The 13,480-nt window shown below is 38.2% G+C and overlaps 1 protein-coding gene across 1 annotated transcript in view; it reads left to right on the plus strand.

Moving 5' to 3' along the window:
• Window positions 1-13,480, plus strand: part of PREX1 (phosphatidylinositol-3,4,5-trisphosphate-dependent Rac exchange factor 1) — a 173,321-nt gene that overhangs the window by 132,444 nt on the left and 27,397 nt on the right. Inside the window, exons 16-18 of the mRNA XM_010569790.1 lie at window positions 1,180-1,252; window positions 2,597-2,739; window positions 9,400-9,492. Coding sequence (XP_010568092.1) covers window positions 1,180-1,252; window positions 2,597-2,739; window positions 9,400-9,492 — 309 coding nt within the window. The remainder of the gene's footprint in view (window positions 1-1,179; window positions 1,253-2,596; window positions 2,740-9,399; window positions 9,493-13,480) is intronic.

Here is a 13,480-nt window from a genome sequence, read left to right on the forward strand (position 1 = left end):
CACCATAGCAATGTTCTTTGCCAGTATTTGCCTGGCAAATAGCTACTGCTCTCCTTAGTAGGACTTGAAGTAGGACTGATGTTCTGCTGACAAGATCAGAAGGCTCTTGGTCTGCAAGCTGGCTTGCTTAAAACAAAGTCAGTATGCTACTCTGCAGTGGCTGCTAGAGCTTCAGGATATCTAGTTCTCCAGATGGAGGGGAAAGAAGAAGGTGTAATACTTGTATGGGGTACAGTTTCTAATTTAGTAGGACTGAAAGTAATACACTGAAATTGCTCCTCTGCCAAAGCAGCAGGTCCGCTACCTGCTGGAATGAGCTGACCAACTGCTCTTAGTGAGATAGCAGATCCCAGGTTCTCTTGTGCCTGTTTGGGGAGTGGGAAGCAGGTAATCTTGCATCAAGTGACCAGTGTTAAACAATGTTTTTCATCTGGGTAAGACCAATCGTGCCTGCTGATTTTTACCAGCACTACTTAGAACTTATATGTCTGCCCAAAGATTACAACCAGCGTGTTTGTAAAGTCTTCACTTGTGACTGCAAATTAGCAGATACGTAAAGAAAACTAGGCATTTCTTGTATTTAACTGAATTATAGATGCAAAACTTAATGCTGCCATTTCAGGTAAATTGGTGAATTTGCAAGTCACCTTTGGTATCTCTGTTGAAATACTACGCGCAAGGCTTCAGGTGGTAAGAAACTGAAGCCTTTGTTCGTAGGTCTGCTGTGTAAGAAAAGAATACTGCTGAAGTTTTAACCAGTCTGACCTTTGGAGTTCACATACACTAGGTTTACTCCCTTTGATTGAATATAGATAAGATCTCTCAACTTCTCTCTCTAAGAATGAGTTTTATTGTCTGTGGCTAATGGGTCCTAAAGTGTGACACTATGATTGCAAATAAAAAGTCTTTGCATTGAGGTGATATTATGTCCCTTTGTGGGTTAAACAACTACTTTCCAGAATCCTGGTCTTTGTCCTCCTAGTTCCTGTAGGAGACAAGAGATGCTATATATAGGAATGAATGGGATTTGGGCAACAGGGTAGCTATTTTAATTTCTTGCTATTGTTCCCTACAAAGAGCATTGTGCTAATTTCAGAGCCACAAGCTATGCAGTGGGGAAGGGGAATAATTTAGCTTAGGAGGTTGTCTGAGATGTAATATTTATCCTCTTGTTTCTAGGGAGACTGTCAGACTCGGGAGGAAGCTGTTGCACTGGGTGTTGGACTCTGCAATAATGGCTTCATGCATCATGGTAATGCATCAATATTACTTCCCACAGCCAATTAAAGGAGCTCTTACTTCAGTCAGATTAGCTGACTGTCTGAAAATCCCCTTTCTGTGGGCTGTGCCATACATGCTGACGTGTTTACAAGTGCAGGCATCCCAGCAGGTCCTTCTAAAAAGCAGTCTTCGAGCCTACACAAAATGTCTAAGCCTAGTACCTTCCCAAGTGAATCCCCTTGCTAATAGTTATGATGAGCCCTGAAGTGATTAGACAAGCTAGAAGCGGCATGTTTTATCACTGCATCTCTCTCAGAGCCGTCAGACCAATGCACTAGCCAAGTACTGTCCTGAAATACCACCAAGAAATGTCAGGTACAAAGTAAAATTGTCTAGTTCTTGCCACTTGGACAAGCAGCACAGTCTTCAGTGCTGAATCTCTGAAGCTTTCAAATCTGAAGTGCCACATTGCCAAGTTAGACATCATCCATCCTCAGTGACGCTGCTAGTAAACTGGGAAAATAAACAAACTACATCTGTATCAGTATCAAATAGCACATACAAAGTCCTAGGAGTAAAATGTAATTTGTCTAATGAAGCATCCAGTTTTAGTCATAAATAACATTTGCTCTCCATGTTTTGAGTAGTGTTTTTGAGAGCAGATTATTGTAAATAACTAATAGAGAATTTGCATAGTACTTGATAAGAATGTAAGAATAATTCTTTTTCTTTAAAGAATTTGATCTGTTTTGAGCCCATGTAAACTTTTGGCATTCATAGCATCCTTTGGCAAGGAGTTCCTTTGCATAAGTACAAGTTGAATGAAGAAGTTGTTCCTCAGATTTTAAAATTGTCACTTGCTGCTTTTATTTGAAGCCCTCAGGTCTCATATTTGAAAACGTGGTAAAGAACTTTGTCATGCCTTCCAGAATTTTATAGATCTCATTTCCCCCTCAATTCCTTTTTAGGTTGAAATGCCTTAGTCTCTTTAGCCATCTCACTTAGCTTTAAACAGCCATTTTACCCCTCTTTGCTCCATTTATAGTTTTACTATATTCATTTTGACATGGGAAAGGAGCATAAGGTTTTGAGTAGCCTCTTTCTTCCAAGAGGATCTTTCACTTTCTATACACATTCTTCATGCCGGGGAGGTCAGACATCATATCATGAGCTACTATGCACTGTGAAGAAAAGTACACCCCTAAAATACAGTAGTAGCTTAAAAATATAGAGCTGAATAGCTGACTGATAGGGATGCATCTGGTCTTTGTTCTGTTAAGACTGGGGAAATATTTAGGATTTCCTTTGACTTTCTTTTTTTGTTTCTCTTTCTCTGTGTAAATGCATGTATGTATTTCATACATGTTGTTTCCAGTCCTGGAGAAGAGTGAATTTAAGGATGAATCCTTATACTTCCGCTTTTATGCTGATGAGGAGATGGAAGGCACCAGTTCCAAGAGCAAACAATTACGTAATGACTTCAAGCTCGTGGAAAACATCCTGGGAAAGAGTCTTCTGGTAAGAAATATGTTAATGTAAACCTTGATGTTTCTGTGAAACTGGTATTGTTTTGTTGTAGAGGAGTATGAGAAGGAAAATTATGATAGAGTAGGATTAAAATGGGGAATTGCACCTGTAGCTAGATTTTTCTTCACTGCATAAATACTAATTCTTGAGCTACTTTGCTGTGGAGCTCCAACTTCTGTAACTCTGACTTTTGTAGCTGGGCAGACTACATAGCTTATTCTAGTAGCAAGGGAAACCTGTAAATTGCAGGCTCCCTTCCCTAGCATGTGACTATCCTACTGCACTACATGGGAGCTTTGGATTTACAGCTCACAGGCACACACATGTGCAAATGCACGTAAATTCCTGCCTATTTCTGATAGGTCTCAAGAAAAGAGGAAACTCAGAGAGATGACCATTTCATGCAATTCACAGTCCAACCCCTTTCTCTTCCTGTGAATAGATGTTGTCTTAGCAGGCACCACAGTTTTGGTGTGGTGGAGGAGAAAGTAATGGGCACTACTATCTTAGGAGAGGTGTGCCATCAAGTTTAAATACAGTTTAAACACCCTTATATGTGAGGTAGATTCAGATGCAAGTTAAAAGGCTGATAAGAACACAGATATTTCAGGACATCATTGTCTAAGTGATATGAATATGCCCTGCATTACTGGATCAAGTATCAGCTTTACTTTGTTTATGGAAACCATTTTCCCAAATGTACAGTTCTTTATGTTCATGCTTTTGCAGCATTACTGTTATCTCCACATTCCCACCTCACTAAATGCCATCACAGTCCTTACTGCACTGGGATTACTCTAACGCTGTTTGGATTTGGTAGTCAGATTGGTGCAAACTCTTCGTTCTGAGATCCTTGTTTACTGCCAGTGGCTCCAGGCCCATCTTTTTCTCCCTTTGAACACTGGCAGAATGCAGGAGCAGGATAAAAACTTGGGACAGAAATTACAAAAGCAGAATTGCTGGAAAAGATCCAGAGGTCCATTATATGGGAAATTTTGTCCTATGGTTCACACAGACTTCACTGTCTCACTGTTGTCTTGTCTCCCAGGAGACCAGTCTGTGTTTGTCTCAATGGCCAAAAGTAATATTTAAAGCACCATGGTCCCTCAAAATTATTCCTCTGTGCATCCAGTGCCAGAGACTGGAGTGTCAGGTTGATATAATTATCCTCATGGAGAGTTGTTGGATAAAGGGAAGCAGTTAAAAGGTGATACACTTTGTGGTTTCGTTTGTTTTTTTTTTTTAATTGTGATTTGCAAAGCACTCATAAGTTGGTGGGAACTGCCATTGTTCAGGTATTTTTAATTTTCCACCTTATCAAGACAAGACAGTTTGAGGAAACAGATGGAGTAGTATGTCTCTTACACTTTTTTCTCTCAGTTCAAGGTATTCGTGTTAAAATGCCAATACTCAACGATAATGTTAGCTGTGAAATGAGGGATTTCAAGTTCTTTGATTCTGTTTTCTGTTAATGTAATGATCATTTATTAGTGTTCACTAAAAGACAGAAAAAACAAGCAAACCTTGCACATGGACTATTTACTAGTGATTAATGGTAATCCCTAATTGGTCCTTCCAGTCACTCCATAATTCAGTCACTGAAATATTTGCAACAGGAATAATTTTAATATTACTATTATTGTAGTTCTGAAGTGCATCAGTCAGCCTCTGTCAAAATACAGTCCCATCTCAAAAAGTAAACTATCTGAAATGAACAGCACATACTGAGCAAGAAATCTGCTACTTAGAGGGCACAGGTTTTTGTCAAATGAGTAGTAGTCGTGCTGAAGTTATGAGTTGCCCTCATTTTCTCAAATAAATTAGCAGTCCCCTGATTGTTAATGAAGAAGACCCCACAAATAGCTGTACAGTAAATGCATTATTACACTTATCCACAAAAAAATTTGTGCCTGACTTCTATTGTATTTTGTGTTTAGCAATTATGAGCAGCTGGAATCCTGAGGCTTTGCTGTTTGTGGAACATCACTACTTGTCTCTTCACACTCATGATAGGGCATTGATTCTTCCCATCCCCCAATCCCACCACAGGAAGTTTAATGAAATTTCCTCAGCGCTGGCTTTTGAAACATGCTTTTATACTGCCATGAAATCCTAGCTGTTTAATGGACAGCTTCCCCTACCCCCTTCATCTAAGTTTGCTCTGTCACAGGAGAGCTTGACCTTGAAAACAGAAAACAGAAACTTTGGCAAATATATCATTAGAAATGCCAAGGAAGAAATGCTTTCAGTCTGAAAAAATGCACTTCAAACAAAATTTAATACTCATTTATTTGTGCAATTATTTCTCGTTGAAGGACGTAAATCTTGACAAACTGAAAAAATATACAACATTGTTTGCATAGTTGAAGAGAATTTGGATTTTGGATTGAGTCCAAGCATTGTGACTTGGTTACTACACTGTGCTGTTAACTTGTGATCAGAACCTCTACTTGTTAGCCCAAGCCAACCACAACACAAATTAAAGCCAGTAGCTTGGAGCTGAATATCAGACAAAGGATACTTGCCTGTAGAGATGGGCCTCCATCAAAGTTGCCTAAGAGGTGTAATGCACACACAATGCTTGAGTCCCCAGAAGAATCTAGTGTAACACTTACCTGATCTCAGAAGAGTATTTCCAGTGATTTCTAAAGATGATACCTGTGTACGTTTGATGGAGCGTTCTCAAAACTGTCATGCTGGATTGGAGATCTGGACTGTAAGTCTAAACCTCATCAACTTTCCAGATATGTGATATCTCCTACATTCTTCCAGGGTATCCCATATTCCTTATTCTCAGTATTGTGTTGCAGTAGTTGCAGGAGAGAGTAGTTGCCATGTCCCACTGCAGTTCACAGCCAGGGCTGTGGCATGTCCTGGAATTTAACTCATGCAGGGGCCTGAGTACTGTAGTGTATTCAATGAAAGCCAATGGTTTGAGCACAGAAGTCAGGGCTACCCGGGTTTTAACTTAACTTCTCACATGAACTCACTGTGTGGCCTGATCAAGACCTTAAGTCACTCCATGCCTCAGTTTACCATCTGAAAGTTAGGATGCTAAATCTCATGTATCCATAGGGCTTTGCTACTGCTGTTACATCTAGAATCAGCTTTGAAAATGAAAGTGTCCTTATAATTCAGCACTTCAGATATCAAGTTTTTAGATAATAGATAGTATTATTGTTCGAGTTTGTCTTTTCCATTTTAAACCAGCTAATCCAATAAACATAGCATTTGCCTTAAAATTCTTATAAAAGTACAGAACGCATTTCCCCTACTCTAATCATGAATAAATAATAGTAATTTGTATTACTCAAATAAAGCCATACTTGGTCCTTAATAAAAATCTTTCATCTTCAGTCATTCCAGGAGAATTATTTTTGTGTGTTGTGCTAATATAAAATGACCTAACTCTGCAAAATTTCAGCAGAGGGGGAGCAAAAGAGAGATTTCCCTTTGTTCTTGGTTACACTAGTGTACCACAGTCTATTGTAGCTTGAGAATTCAAATCATTGATTTAAAACACCCCTGGGAAGAAAGCCACTAATAGAGCCCATCCTCTAGGGGTTTCTGATCTCCCAAGGAGACAGGCTGGAAAGTCAGTAACAAGAAGCATCCATCATCCAGGTGTATGTGGCCAGATAAGGGCTTTGAGTGGATTCGGATACTAAAAATTACAGTGAACTCTGAAGTGAAAAACATCCTTTAGGCTGTAAATCTTTCACTGTTCAGAATGAACAGTTCAATTTCAATGCTCGATTTCAAAGCTCACAAACTAGAAGAAACTTTGAGTCATTTTGTATGTATTAAGCCTATTTTGCTAATGTAGCAAAACATACCTTTAAAGATAACAGCAGTAGGGGTGACTTAGAATCTGGAGGTCCTCACTGGAAAGAAATTTTGTCTTGTCAAATTTTGTTTTAATGCCCCAGAGCTGTGGTCTTCTGAAAGACTGGGGAGACTGGAACAGCCTGGGAGATGAGGTGGCAGGAAAATAGCTCTCTTCAAATGAATGCTGCTGAGGGCCACCGAAACCTCATCAGTTTTGTGAAGCATTCAGACTTGACATTATCTGATAAGTCACTGCTCCTTAAGAGGTTTTAACAAATCAGACTGTTCAAGTGTGTCCAACAGAGAAGAGTTTATGCTGGAGAGCTGTAGGGAAGGCTGAGAGAGAAGGATGCGCATCCTGGACCCTAGTTTAGGAAATGGTGGTTGATCTGCCTATGCTGCCTCTTCTGCTGCTGATGTCCCCCAGAGTTCAGGCTGAGAGTACCAGCTTCTGCATGGTACAGGTGTAACAGACCATTCTCTGCATAGCTTTTCATCTCCCCACTCCACCTCCCCCTGCCAGAATTCTGTTTAAACATGTTCCGACTACATTTGCCCTCTGGTTTTGATTAAACATGCTTATTTCTCATATGGTGTCATTTTTTAACGTGGTTGTCTTTCAAAATTAAGCAGCTGCTGCCTTATGTTCAAAAAACTGATTGGATTTTAGAGGCACAGAAATAATTCTTGTAGATGGCAAGTTAGTTAATTGCTTTGTACTCCTTAGGGATGAATGGTGTTCAGCTGTGGAATTGCAAGGTATTACTACTTTGTAATAAAGAATGAATCATAGCCTTCTCCAAGTATTGCGTATTGAATATTATCCATAGTCTACCTTTTCATAAAAGAGTGTTCCCAGTACAGGAGTGTCAGTATACAGGATGTAAGATTTCTTCTTTACAACATGGTGCTAAAGTTCCTAATGTTGATGCACTTGGGATTTCTTAAAAGTATTTTGGTTCTTTGCTTTCAAACAATACATTTTTGCAGTACTAACAAACAGAGAAAGGTAGGTTATTAAAAATGATAGCATGTAAAAGATCTTCATGCATAGTAATGGTAGCTGCACCCAAGAGGTATGTCAGTTTGTGTAGCTGCTGACTTCTAAGTTTAGCAAATCAAAGCCTCCAAATTTTTAAATATCTTTTTCACATACGCTTTCAAAATTCAACAAAAGAAACTGAACAGTCCCTTCAAATGTAAAATGAGAATTGGAAGAGAGAGCTATCCCAGAAATTTTCTATTTAATCCCAAACATGAAGTGATAAACGTAGATATTGTGTTGGGCTGAAACTCATTATGCTTGCAACACTAAAAGTCTGACCAGTGATATACCTGATTTTCTAAGCTGTCCTTTTATTAAAGATGCATAAATATAAATAGCATTGCTTCTGAAAATATTTTGTTAGAAATATCCAAGAATGGCAAACTTACCTTTCAGTCTTTTTACTTTCCTGTCCATCATTTAATCTGAACATTATCTGATGAAGATTTTTTTTCCCTGCAGATATATTATGTCATGCATTATTTTAATATGGCTGTATTGCCCCTGCAGGAAAGGATGATTCTATTTCTTTAATTTTTTTTTCTAAGGTGATTTCCTGTAAAAGGACAAAGCTTATAAGCTGATGGCATTGACTTCAATAGTAAAAGAACAGTATTTTAAAACAGTCCAGGAATCATCAGAATCAAGGAAATAATTCTCAGTAATTTTTTTCCCCAGTGACATGCTAGATTATAGATAGCTTTATTTTTCCTTTTAACTCAGTTCTAATTTATCAGATGGTTCTCAAATGTGTAGTGTTTGCTCAAATGCAAGATTTTTATCTGGTAGAATTTCCACTTGTCCATTTACCAGTGGGTAGGCTTGCTGTATTTTTTTTAAATGGGAAGTGAGTTGTTAAGCTTTTTTTTTCATTGTTAATAAACCACTAGAAAAGGATGAGTGAAACATATATTTGCCATAATTTATATGATTTTAAAAAATATTTATAAGGCAGGTCTGTGTGACCTCAGTGCAAGTAAGAGGGAGCAGATTCTCAGCAGTGGCAACTACCACGTCTTCAGCCATCCATAAAAGGTGGAAACTGAGCATGACATGAGTATTGTATTTTTTCCCTACCACAAAGCTTGTGTGCCTGCTTTCTAGAAGAAGGACCTATAGATGTCAGAATTGTTCTCTCACTGGTCATCCAGAATTTTAGCCAGCAGACTGACTGTTATGATGTAGATTTATGTAGTGTATAGTGTTGTCTTTAACAAATAGGCCTGAGATCCCCAATTTATCTGAAACTGATAGCTATGGAGGACTCATAGGTTGTTCATTATTGCATATGTGGGATGTATTTTAAAGAATAAATAAATGATTACACTTTGATCTGTAAGTACATTCACCAATGGAAGATACTGAATATTGATGAATTCCATAATCTAAAAGTGAAAGATCTAATGAAGAATGAAGGGCTAGAAGTTAAAATCAAATGCAGTTTCTAATAGAATAGTTGATTAACCATTGCAAAAAACTCTTAAAGGCGGGAATAGATTCTTCACTTCTTAAAGACTGCAGATCATAACTGGATAACTCTCTGGAAAGTCAGCTTTAGTATAGTAAGGGCTCAGTGCAGAAATAACTAGATTAAATTTTATGGCTTATGTTATGTAGGAGATGAGACCAAATGACCAAGTAGTAGTCCCTTTCAGCCTGAAGACATACAAGTCTATATCAGTCATGGCTTGCAATGAAAAGTCCGATTTCTCATCTCCATCCTCCAGCTTTTCAGCTAACTCCAAATGCATGAAGCATTACTTTGTGCTCTTTTTAAGATTTTACCAGAAGAGGATGACTATGGATTTGACATAGAAGAAAAAAACAAAGCAATTGTGGTGAAGTCAGTTCGACGAGGGTCTTCTGCAGAGGTAAGACCTGACATTCATAAATATTTTAGTTTTGGTAGCTAAGAGTATTTCAGTGCTTTGAAAAGGTACAAAACCATCCTTTTAAAGTCTGTTTCATTTTAAAGGCAGCTACTAGAAAATCAGGTATCTTCTACAATTCCTATGGTAATAAACTGTTTCTGTAAATTGCTAAGTGATTTGGGTTCTTTAGGTGACTTCCTGAATATTTTTGATAAGTGATAGGACAAGAGCAGTATCTCTGTGTGATGATACCGTACCTCAGGTTCATTAGCAACTTAAATTTGAGGAGGGAGGGAAAGTAACATTGTTTTGGGATAGCAAAGACGTTAAATGACAAATGGGTTTATTTGAGTGAAAGCTATATTTTTAGATTTGTACTTTTTCCTTAAAAAGCATGCACTCATTTCTTTTCCTGGTATTTTTTAAGAGCTCTACAGAATATATTTGCTTTGTTTCTTTGAGGCACATAGATGGTCCAAATGTCATAGGATCTGAGTATTTCATAATCATTTGTTTATCCATACAAAACACCTAAGTGGATAACACAATGTGATCCTCCATTTACAGAAATAAGGCACAGACAGACCGAAAGTCTATTTTTTAAAAGATATTTAGGTGCCTTTTAGCACCTATGAAGATAAGAGAGGACTAAATGACTTGTCCAGGGTTTCACAGTAAATTGTAGCAGAACACAGACAGTGCTTCTAATTAAAAGTCCAGGACAACCATTACAGAATTTTTTAATGTCCACTTTCATTTGTTGGTCACTGCTTTAGGCTATAGATGACTCCTGGATGACTCACCCAGTGCAAATAGCTGAAGTGGACAGACTGATTTTAGCAAGTTGAGAATGTCAAAAGGGAAGGAATTTTGAACTGCAGTTTAATATTAGAACTAAATGATTTCAGTATTCCCGATTCTCGTTTGTTTTATGGTCACCAAAGAAACCAATCCTATGCTCTATCTCATGCTCAAAATCAACATAGGATGGCCAAAAATTTTATTAATCTAAACCTCTGCTGTAAACCATTGCCTGACAGATAATCCTTCTGCCCTTTCTTTGGCTGGATGCCTGTGGAATATCCTGCAAATCTGTTGTGTTTTAAGACAACAGGAGCACACAGTTTTCTAAGGAATCTTTTTCTTGGTCTTCCAAGACAAACTATCTGTGACCATGAGCCTGTCTTTTCAACTTGATCTTAAAATATTGCTCCAGAAAAGAACTAAATCTGCATCTCTCTGAACTAGAAGGCTGTCAGCTTATTCTGGAAAGACCTGAGGTCCAACAGTAATGCACTGCATTACTTATTTGGGCTTTTTTAATTGCTTTGTGATACTAGAAAGATATCCAGCATGTAGTTCTGCATGGCTCAGCAGCTGTAGGCCATTTGAGACCCTGTGCCTGCTGTCACACTCTTTAGGGACAAAAATTAAGACATGCAGCTTTGCTTCACAGTGCCCATCACAGTGCATTGTATTCATTAGGACTGTCAGACTTTAGGCCAGTATAAGATCCCAGGTTCACTAATTAAGTGGGCGCAAATCCATTACTTGCACGGATTTATTCAAGATTAACGCATTCTGTTTGAGTTTGGGATTGTGATGCTCTTTTTCCTAATATACCTGGAACAAATTGTCATGCACAGGTTGTGGCAGCACACAACGTTGAACTTCATGCATGTGCAACAAGGGTCTTTGGGGTTTTTATTCAAAATCAGAGTTGCCAAGCATTGTTCTTTCTATTATTAGTGTCTCTTATCTTCTTGATTTTTTAGAAACTCTTTTGTGAGCTGTTAGATTTGTCTATGCCAGAAGCAGTTCCCAAACTGTGTTTAAAAGTTAAGAAAAGAATTGCTGGAACATCAAATTCCTGTACTTGAACTGCAGTTTGGGAACTCTTTGCCTGACATGAGTGTTCAGCTTCTCAGTTTTGGCCCATAGATAAAATAGTGCCGTAGTGGGCACTACTCTTGCACTGTCTCTCCTGATCCTGAATGATGAGCAGCTCTCAGCCTGGGACTCTCACCTGCTGGAACTGTCCCCGCTGTGCTCCTGGCAGCAGCTGCCTGTGACTATTAACACTTGCTCGGCTCACCTAGGTGGAGGGTCACAAAAAAATCACATAGCAGTGGTTGGTTGATGTGGACTGTAGCGCATTCCATACCTATCCCAAGTTCGTGGGGCTTCAGGAAGTCAATACCTCCTCAGTCTGTACCTTATGTTTCTTTCTAAGCCAGCTCACTTGCAGGTTGATTGGAGCTGGGCCTATTCCCACAGATTTTAATAATAGAGCTGGTTTATGAATGATACTCTATCAGAAGGAGGCAACAGTGAAAAAAATTATACTTTTGGAGATGTGGTTGCTGTCTTACTCTGAACAGCCAACTGACAAGCAGATGTCCAGTGTTTGAACAGAGTGTGTTCAACAAGCAGCCAGTTGGCCAATGGCCATGTAGATGAATGGCAAATAGCAAGCTGCTGGCGTTTGGGGAAAAAAACAGTGGCCCAGATCCAGGCAACTGCATTGAGTTGTCATAAGGAGCATCCGTTATTCAGAAGCTCTATGACTCGGTAGGGTCTTTACTCTTAGAGACATGCTGTCTAATCTTCCTTAGCCTGGTTAGTTATATCCCAGTAGAGTAGCAGATTTTTATTTGAAAGTTGCTAGTTTGTAGGGTTTAATGTGCAACTTTGTACCTCATACATTCATGGATTTGCTATGATTATGTGTGCAGATAGGTGTCCTGTATGCACAAGCAATAAGTTAGGAATATAAAGAGGTCATCCACATGTAGAATGATAGCAGGTATGCAAAGGGTTTAGCTAATTACACCTACATTAAGTGCATGAGCTACTGCTTTTGGAAAGTCAGGCCTAAAACATAATGACTTTAGAAATTTATCTAATAATTATTACTTTATAATAAACTCATCAGTAGAAGTAAATGCAAGTGGCAGAAAAATTCCCATTGAATTATAAACAAAAGTTTGTCAAATTCTATCTTAAGTTAAAATCTCTATTGCTGTTTATCCCCATTATCCATTTTAGAGATTATTTACAAAAAAAGAAAGATGAAAAATGTTATTTCCAGGTACACAAGAGGAAGTTTTCAACCACAGAGAGCTTGATATTTAAATCAAGGAGAGCACTTTGTAGTTTTTCCTTTTAATAGCTTTGATTTGAGAAAAAAAAAAATAGGTTTTTGTAGGTAAACTGATCTCCGACTTTCAGAACACAAAATATATTTAAGAAAAGCCAAGCCTTGTACAGACATAGTCAGCAGGGTTTTCCAGTCCTACATTTCTAGATTCATTTTTGCAACAGGTCAAATTTCATATGTGGGAGTAGTACTGTTTAGACCTCCTTCTTCCAAGTCAAGAAATTTGTCAATGGATTCCAGGTAGAATAGGAAAAGGTTTGTCACATTTAGAAGAAAGCCCAATTGCTGGACCTTGAAGTGATAGGACATAATTCTAACCTGGGAAGGGTTAGTAATTTTTTTTTTTCTTTGTACTGTGTTAAAGGGAATTTTATATTTCCTTGATATCCTAACACCTAGTCTAAGTGCTGCTATGTCACATTTTAACTGGTATAGATGATCAAGAGCTACATTTAGTGTTATTGTCTGGTGGGCAGAATAAGGGATCTCGATTCTGTCATTGGATCTGTCTCTGACTTCCTGTGTGACCATTGCCAAATAACTAAAGTTAGGCACAAAAGCTAGGAATTAAAATGAAAATCTTGTGGCTTTTTAGGCTGATGAAGAGCCAGTACTTCAATTAAAGCAGAGACAGGTTTTTACCACCACTTAAAAACAGGTTACATTTACTTACATGACTAGGTATACTTTTTTTTTTCAAGTCACGCTTCTGTATCTCACTGGGTATTGCAGCCAGTCTATTACAGTCCCCTATTTTTTAGTGTGTGTCCCCTGCCTTTTTTTTTTTTATAGTCTTGTTTTTAAAAGTCCCCTATTAAAAAAATTGTA

The sequence above is a fragment of the Haliaeetus leucocephalus genome, unplaced genomic scaffold (genome assembly GCF_000737465.1).
Source record: "Haliaeetus leucocephalus isolate CR32 unplaced genomic scaffold, Haliaeetus_leucocephalus-4.0 Scaffold273, whole genome shotgun sequence".
NCBI lineage: Eukaryota > Metazoa > Chordata > Aves > Accipitriformes > Accipitridae > Haliaeetus > Haliaeetus leucocephalus.